General features: G+C 34.6%; 1 protein-coding gene across 1 annotated transcript; it reads left to right on the top strand.

Annotated features, from left to right (window-relative positions):
• The first annotated feature begins 8539 nt into the window (after positions 1–8539).
• Positions 8540–9097, top strand: LOC110775053 (uncharacterized). Its single transcript, XM_021979654.1, has one exon. It carries the CDS (start codon positions 8540–8542, stop codon positions 9095–9097), a length of 558 nt encoding a protein of 185 aa, XP_021835346.1.
• Positions 9098–9473: the final 376 nt, after the last annotated feature.

Raw genomic sequence — 9473 nt, forward strand, 5'->3', positions numbered from 1 at the left:
AACTTTGAAAATGAAAGAATATTAGAAAGAGAGGGTGTATTTTTTTTTAAAAAAAAAACTTGTAAACGTTGTGAGTATTGGGCCAACCCAATCACGATTCATGATCCAAGCCTAACCTAATCATGAACCAAGTTTTAAGTGTTTAACCTAATAAAAGTTTATTTTTGGTTTGTACAAAAAGTTTTCAAAGTAACAAATTAACAACACAAATTCTTATTTACATGGGGTGTACGATAAATATTGTACACCAAAGTTAAAGTTAACGAAAAATGCTTAAAAGTTACCTTTATATACGTAAAGTTATCTATTTTTTAGTGATAAAATTTTTCATTTTAATAAAAAATATTTCTTCAAAATCAATAATAATGGATATAATTTATCATTTAGCCCTTTAAAATGTTCATTTATCAATATTTTTTTAATAATATAAAAGTCGAAGAAAATTAGGTAAAAGTTAGAGAAAAGTGGGCAAAAGTTATGTTGGTGTACAATAAATTTATTGTACACCTAGTGCATGCAAGACCTTTTGAATTAACAATAAGGAGTTGGTACCGAGCTTAAGAAATAACCATACCAAGATTTGGCAAATGGTTGCGTTCCTATTCGAATCGGATCGAATTAATCTTATCTTATCTTATTAAAAAGAGAATGTCTGGTTTGTTTTTAAGGGGAAGATGAACAATATCGCCTTTCTAAAAAATATTGTCCATGTCCTTTCACTCCTTTGTAGACTCGTCGTTTTCAAGATGCGGCTCCACGTACTCCATCAACACGCACTACAAGAATTTGTATCTTTAACGACAACCTAATTACGACGGGTCAAAAATCTCGTCGCAAAAGCCTTTTGCGACGGGGCTAACAACCAAACAATGACGGAAATAACCGTCGCAAATGTCTTTTACGACGGGTTTACGACGAATTTACGACGGGATTTCTATTAACGACGGCCCCCTTTTATGACGGGTTCGCGACAGAAAATCCCGTCGTTAATCAACGATTATTGGCCTTTCGCGACGGGATTTCCCGTCGTTAATAGTACAATTTCTTGTAGTGACGCAGGTAGCAGTAGTATTTGTAGGTGGAGCCATATTTTTCCACTTTTGCATGCTTAGATTTTTTTGACAAGAGTTTGCATGCTTAGTTGTACAACACCTTAACTTTCTTTTTTTGTTTTTTTTTTTTTATAAAGGAAATGTACGCATATCTATGGTCTCCCTATCTCAGAGAAATTAACTTTCTTTCTTGTTTAAGTGACTTTCATGCCAATTTTCCAGCCAAATTAAAGTTCCCACCTCTTTTGTTAAGAGTAATTAGTAAAAAAAAAAAAAAGGTCAAATCAGTTAAATTTATGTTCCGGTAATATAATTTTATCAATAGAAAATAGATATTCCGTTACTTTTAAGTATTTTAAGTTAACTATAAGTTTGATGTATAATATTATATTTATTGTACACTACCTTTAAATAAGAATTTTGTTATGTTAAAGTAATATTGTGGTTTTCGTGTTCTTTTTAGTCTTAGGATAATCTTTTAATGACGGAACAAAAAGGAAAAATAGATGATAAACAAAAAGGGATTAAGAAAATATTTAAGTATACTCTTCTGATTATTTTTTTCCCTTAAAATATTTCACAAAAAATAAAATATAAGAAGTCGAGAAATAAATCGTTATATTTTTAAAATGTAAACTTTTAGTTAAGACCGTCTTATGAATATAAGACTACAATTACATTTTATAATAATTAGATATGATAGTTAAATTTATAAGACTACAACTATACTTTATGATCAAATAATTATATTATATAATAAGAAAGTTACATTCTTATTGCTAATTGTTATAGTCTTATGAGTATAAGTCAGTCTTACACTAGCCTTATTGTTTTAAAAACCTAATCCCTTTTCTTTCTTGGTTGCTATACACATACATTCAACACAATTTTCGGTGTATTGCCTTGACCATTGAGTAGGGTCTTCTATAAGAACGCCAACGTGACCATTTTTTTTAAAAAATAACTATTTGATTTTAAACTATAACAACTATATATTTGATTAGAAAATATAATTATTTGATTGAAGAATATATAAGAACAGTTGAATATTACTAATTTGTTCACGTTGAGTAAGTATAACTATTTGGTAAAAAGTTGGTGATTTGCACGTGACTGTCATATATAACTTTTTGTATTGATTATTAATATCTTAAATTATTTGTTAGTAAAATCAATAAAAGCGGTATTCAAAAAATAAATTGCTATAGGAAACCAACAAGTTATCGATCATATGTAAATATTTTTCTTCATGCATACAAACAGATAGCCACTTTTTTTTTAACTTCGACCACATAAATAGTAAAAGATTATAGTGAAGTAAAAGGGTTATTTTATACTTCGTCGGTTTTCTTTTTATCAACACATTTTTCTTTTTACAACTTTTCACATGCTCCAACTTTAACAATATTGTTGGTAATTATGGAAAACATAATGTGAGATCTTTCTAGGACCGGGTTATTTTTTTAATTTGTAAATATCGACAAGAGATTTTATGGTTAAACTTTCGCGTTGAGGAGCATGAAAATCAAACATTGTACATTAAATAATTTTTTTTTTTAATAAGTATCTATTTTGTTATGATTTGGACTTCACACTTTGCATCATGAAAATCTTAAGTACGAGTATACAACTTAGCTTTGCTACTCAAAAGTTCAAAAATTGACTTGTTTTTCACTTACTACGTACCTTATTAATTTTCTTTCGGAAAAAATTAAATAGAAATTAATTAAGATAATCTTCTCTCAAATTGTATCCTAATTTATCTAAGAAAATAATATAAGAAAATTTGGTATCAATTAAAGGATCTATATTTTGGTGGGTCAGAAAGTGGTGACCAATAGAAACAACATAGTCTGTTGTAGTGTTAGCTTGACATTAGGCATGTCACAAATTATAACTATCAAAATGTGTAACCAATTGTTTGACATCATCCATAAATGGCTGAATTTTCTACGAGCATTGAACACGTTGTTGCAGAACCTGAATAATAATTATATTATCTCACTGCATATAAAAATTTCTAGTGCATGTTATTTTTCGATTGCTAACAGGAATTCTTTGTGCATCCTGAGCAATAACTTCGACAACAAATGAGGTATGAGTGTATGACTTTCAAATTGTATGAGAGACTAAAAACATTATATCTTATGTGATCTCTAATAATAACTCATGTTGCACCAGAGTTATAGTTGCCTAATTTCTTTGTTTATGGTTTGTATAATAACAAAGATAAAGTCGAAGGAATAATAAAACATTAATAAAAAATAAATTAATTACAATAAGTTAGAATAATTCAAGTTTGACTTAAAATAAATTATTTTCGAAAAAATGACTCCTCAAATAAGTTAGCTTCAAGTTCAATTAAAAACAAAGATAAGGTTTTTCTACAAACAAATTAAAACAAGGGGAACTCATATATCTGAAGCTTAGTTATGACTTTCTAAGGTGAGTTAGTATATACTTCGTATCTAACAAGAGCTTTACAATAGATTAATCTACTCTATTTTTTCAACAAAAAACATATCTTTTGTTTAATCAACATTATGAAAATCGGTAACCCCTTAATATTAATATAGCTAACTTTTCATTAGGACACTTTCCGGATATTTTTAATTGACATGTTTCTTTAATTACGCTTTTCAATGCATACCTTTAGCTATTAATATCTCAAGTCATAATTACCATGATTTATAAAACTAAACTTCTTATTTTAACATACCATCAATTTTATTAGAACTTCTCTTCGCGTGTGACACTTGAAGTAAGATTCCCAGTATACTTTATATGTCAAAGAAAAAGGCACCAATTAAAAAAGGCACAATTTCTTTATGTGGGTATTTTTATACTGCAAATTTATGCACAATCCAATATCGACCAAGCTCGTAATGAAAATGCAAAGGAAAAAACATTCAAATAAATATTGAAAAATATATTATATTGTCATTCTTGCCAACCAATTCTTGAAGTGAATGATTGAAGGAAGTGTAGTTATTTATAAACTTATTTATTAAATCTACCATCCACTGGACGTAGGCTTGGGATGGAGTTTGTTCCCTTGATTTCAGTGTCAGTTGTCAATACCATGTTACAACTTTATCCATGCATTTTCTTTAATGCTCTCAACGATTGAACTTTTTACATTATTCACACATTGTACTTTGACTATTGTTGGTGATTTAAAGAAAGATATAGTCATGAAGGATTTTGTTAGATTCGTCTTAATGCGTTTTATCAAAATATCAACTTTTTATATTTTTACTTAAAGATATTAATGATGCTCATCAACATCAAGTTTCTCCTTTGTGACTTTCTCTCCAAGTTTCTCTCTGGTGCATGATACCTTATCGTGCACCCCTGCCATGGCAAGAAAATCTGGATCGAAAAATCAGGGGGACAAGCATGGAAATGGTAAGTCGAAACCTCGAGGTCCATCATCTGATTCTCAAGCTCTGAAAACTCGCTCATTGGAGGAAGTTCTTGGGGTGGAAGCAATTGATTTTGGCATTGAGAATGAAGTGCTGACGCCTAAATCGAGTTTGCACCAACTTCAAATTCGCTCTAAATTGCGACATTCTTTCAATGATTACTTGCAAGCAATACACAATTCCAATGGTATTGCGAGTCGCACTCAATCTAGAAACAATTTGGACGTAGGTACAATCCCTATCCTACTTGATGAAACTGTTGATGATAATACTGATGATGAATCGAATAATATTGTGATTGATAATGAGGTTGGGAATAAAGTTGAACCTCTGGATGTGAATGGTGATGATTCTACTGAGACTGAACTCAATAATCCTGTAGAAATTGAGTTGGAAGATATTCAGGAAGAGGTTGAGTTTTGGATGTCAGCTGTAGTTTGTTATGTTGTGGGTGCTAATCCTCCAATTAATGTTATGGAGGGATTCATTAGGCGCATCTGGAAACATTTGAATGTTGATAAAGTGATTATGGTGAAGAGGGGAGTATTCATGGTTAGATTTCTAACCATGGACTCGAGGGATAAGGTTTTAAATGGCCATTACTTTTTTGATAGCAAACCCTTAATAATGAAGCCATGGGATTCTGATATGGACATGGATAGAGAGGAGGTGAAATCTGTGCCTATTTGGGTGCAATTGAAGCTTGGTTTCAAATACTGGGGGGAGAGAGCTCTGTTCAAGATCATTAGCCAAATAGGGAAACCTATTAAGAGAGATCAAGCTACAATAAATAGGGACAAGTTGCAATTTGCTCGAGTGATGGTGGATGTTCCATTATCTAAGGAGCTCCCTGATTGTATTTACTTTAGAGATGAGAATGGTTTGATGGTGAAAGTAGGATTGTATTATGAATGGAGGCCTACTTTGTGTTCTAAATGCAAGATGATAGGACATTTGCAGGAGGAGTGTAGACAGGGCAAAACTAAAAGAGTATGGGTGCAGAAGGCTAAGCAAGTGCAGCCAGATACAACACTGCATACTGCTACAAGTCCAGTGGTTGATCCAGATGGGTTCCAAAGATCTCTAAGACCTATTAGAGTTAGAACATCTCTAAGGGAACCAGTTAGAACCTCCAATGTGTTTCAGATTCTTGATACTAGATTGAATGGAGATGCAGGTGTGTGTGATGATGTCAACATTGGTGAGGACCATAGAGTTACTACTCCTGGAAGGGGGGACCCTTCCCACCCTCATGGATAGAATAGCTGCTTGGAATGTCAGAGGCCTTAACTCACTTCAGAAGCAGAATGAAGTTAAACATTTCATTCAGAAATATGAAGTGGGTTTGGTGGGGCTTCTGGAGCATAAGGTGAAGCTGCCTAACCTGGGTAAGCTTTATCAGAAAGTTTTTGCAAAGTGGTGTTTTACTAGTAATGCTAGTTATCATCCTGGTGGTAGAATAGTTGTGGCTTGGAAGGCTGGTAGCTTTAATGTCAATATAGTTGCTGCATCTAGTCAGTTTTTGCATTGTCATATTACTCCTGCTAGTGGTATGCCTGCTTTTTTCTGTACTTTTATATATGCACATAATGAAGCTGGGTTGAGACAGGATTTATGGAGAGACTTAAATCTAATCCATACTGCTGCCCCTTGGATTTTATGTGGAGATTTTAATTGTGTTATGGCCCCTGAGGAAAGGATAGGTGCTCCTGTTAAGCAATGTGATATAGTGGAAATGTGTGGGTGTATGCATAATTGTGGTATGGAGGATTTGAAGAGTGTAGGGAATTTGTTTACTTGGAATAATAAACAACAAGGGAGTAAGAGAGTCTTTTCAAAGATTGATAGAATGTTATCAAATCAAGCATGGTTAGATGCTTATCCTGATGCAGAAGTTTGTTACCTACCTGAGGGTCAGTTTGATCATTCCCCAGGGTTACTTTCTGTTTACCCTAGAGTAAATGGAGGAAAAAAACCTTTTAAATACTTTACTATGTGGAAATCATCTCCAGTTTTTGCTGATACTATTAAGACAGCCTGGAACACTCAGCTTGGGGGGAGTAAAATGTTTATAGTTGTCAGCAAGTTGAAAAAAGTGAAGATTGCTCTCAAGGAATTGAACAAGAGTGGTTTTTCTGATGTGCATGCTTCTGACTTGAGAGCTCACAATGAGCTCATTGCAGCTCAAGAAGCTATGCATAAAGATCCCACTAATATGGAGCTAGCTGATGCTGAGTTGAGAGCTATTCAGGAGTACAAAGAGAAGCATAAGATTTATTTAGAATTTTTGAGCCAAAAAGCTAAAGTAGCATGGCTAAAAGATGGAGATGAAAACACTGCTTTGTTTCATCAGAGTATCAAAAGCAGAAATTTGAAGAATCAAATTTACAGCATCCATGATATGGGTGGTGTATGGAAAGATAATCCTACTGAGGTTGCTGATGCCTTTCTAGATTATTACAAGCAGCTGTTGGGGAGTAAACATGAGAATAGAACCCCTGTATTGAAGGAGGTGGTGTAGTTAGGCCCTGTGTGTCAAGCTCATCACAAAGCAATTTTAAATGCAAGTACACTACAGATGAAGTTAGGGCTGCCCTTTTTTCTATTCCAGGAGCCAAGGCACCTGGTCCAGATGGTTTTGGTTCTCATTTTTATAGAGATTCTTGGCATATTGTTGGTGATGAAGTGGTTGCTGCTGTTCTTGATATGCTGCAGCATGGCAAAATTTTAAAAGAGTTGAATCATACAGTGATTACCTTGATTCCAAAAACCAATTGCCCTAAAGATGTGACTGAGTTTAGACCAATATCTTGTTGTAAGACACTTTACAAGTGTCTTACTAAGGTGCTGTGTGGAAGGCTTAGACAGATTCTGCCAGATCTTATCTTAGAAAACCAAGGGGGCTTTGTGCATGGTAGGTTCATTGTTCATAATATAATGGTTGTTCAGGATTTGGTGAGACAGTATGGAAGGAAGGGTGTGAAGCCTAGTTGTCTCATGAAGATAGATTTACAAAAAGCTTATGATACTGTGGATTGGCAATTTCTTCAGGAAATGTTAGAGCAGTTAGAGTCTCCACAGCATTTTGTAAACTTGGTGATGCAATGTGTTTCCACTCCCATGCTCTCTCTGATGTTCAATGGTTCCATGCATGGGTTTTTCAAATCCAAGAGGGGTTTGAGGCAGGGTGATCCCATTTCACCACTCTTATTTGTCATATGCATGGAGTATCTGTCAAGACTCTTACATAAGATGAGTGATATGCCTTTGTTTGGTTTTCATCCAAGGTGTAGAGAGATCAAACTCACCCATCTGTGCTTTGCTGATGATTTGATCTTATGTTGTAAGGGTGAGTATCCTTCTATTCTTTTGCTGCTCAAGACTTTTAAACTCTTTTCTGTTTCTTCTGGCCTCAAAGCTAATCAACAGAAGTCATTTATTTACTGTCATGGCATGTCAAATACTGAAGTTCAGAGGGTGGTAGATGTTTCTGGTTTTATCAGAAGCAATCTTCCTTTCAAATATTTGGGGGTCCCAATTTGCTCTAAAATGATCTCTGTGGCTCAATGTAGTCATTTGGTGGATAAAATTGTAGCTAGAATCAAAATTTGGAGCTCCAAAAATCTGTCTTATTCTGCAAGAGTGCAGTTGATCAATTCTGTTTTGTTGAGTCTGCATATCTACTGGGCTCAAATTTATGTGTTGCCAAAGAGTGTGTTGCATGACATTGGGAGGATCTGTAGGGCCTTCTTTTGGAGTGGACAAGCATATAGTCAGAAACCTAGCAATGTTGCTTGGGATAATACTTGTTGTGGCAAGCAATTTGGTGGTTTGGGTTTTAGGGATATAATTCTGTGGAATACAGCAGCAATGGGCAAATATGTTTGGGCTCTGACTATTAAGCAGGATAATGTGTGGATCAAGTGGATCTCTTCAGTGTATCTCAAAGATGGGGATTGGTGGGAGTATAAACCTCCAGTTGCTGCAAGTTGGTATTGGAAGCAAATCTGTAAAACAAAAGAACACCTGAAGCAGTTCTTCACTTAGTCTGACTTCAGAGGTATGACAACTTATTCTGTGAAGCAGGTTTATGAAACCATAATTGGCAATAAACCTAGAGTACATTGGGACAAAGTAGTTTGGAATAGATTGAATAACCCCAAATATAGATTTATTGGCTGGCTAGCTATGCAGTCAAGACTCCAGACCACCTCAAAGCTGGCCAGAATTGGAGTTAGTCAGTCAGCTATGTGTTTGATCTGTGGGCAAGGAGATGAAACTCATCAGCATCTGTTTTTTCAATGTGTTTATAGTTGTGACTGCATCAGAGCTGTTAAATCCTGGTTGGGTATGTCCATTAATAGTAACAGCCTCACCAGTTTGATTAATCAAATTGGTCATAGCAGGTGGTCTAAATTTAAGAAGCAGGTATATTATGCAGTTTTGATGGCTGCAGTGTATCTGATTTGGAATTGTAGGAATACTAGTTTCTGGGAAAACTATGTTCCTACTGTGAATCATACTGTGAACAAGGTGAAGCAAGTGGTGAGAGGTAGAATACATGCTGTCATGCCTAAGAGTGTTAGCAAAAGAGACAGCGAGTGGTTCATGAGCTTGTAATGTTGTAGCTTGTTGTTTTTTGCAGCTTTGTATAGCTGGTTGTTGCTGACTCCTTGTGTTTAGGGCCCAACCTAGTTGGTTCGTAATGCTTGGAGTTAGCTTAGGTTGTATTCTTGTTTGACATTAATATATCTCTCACTTGCTTAGCAAAAAAAAAAAGATATTAATGATCAAAATTCACTAGTAGAAAAAACCCCTGTTGCTGCCCCCTTGTTGCAGCGTACATGTATTAATACGCTTCAACAATCGGTAGGTCAACGCGGGTCAAACCCTGTAAAGGGTTGTTGCAGCGTACAAATTAATTGCCCCCTGCAAAAAAAGTTTTTACAGCGTACAAAGTAAAAGCCCCCTGCAATAGCCCTTTTATTTTGCAGCG

The sequence above is a fragment of the Spinacia oleracea genome, chromosome 1 (assembly GCF_020520425.1).
Source record: "Spinacia oleracea cultivar Varoflay chromosome 1, BTI_SOV_V1, whole genome shotgun sequence".
Taxonomy (NCBI): Eukaryota; Viridiplantae; Streptophyta; class Magnoliopsida; order Caryophyllales; family Amaranthaceae; genus Spinacia; species Spinacia oleracea.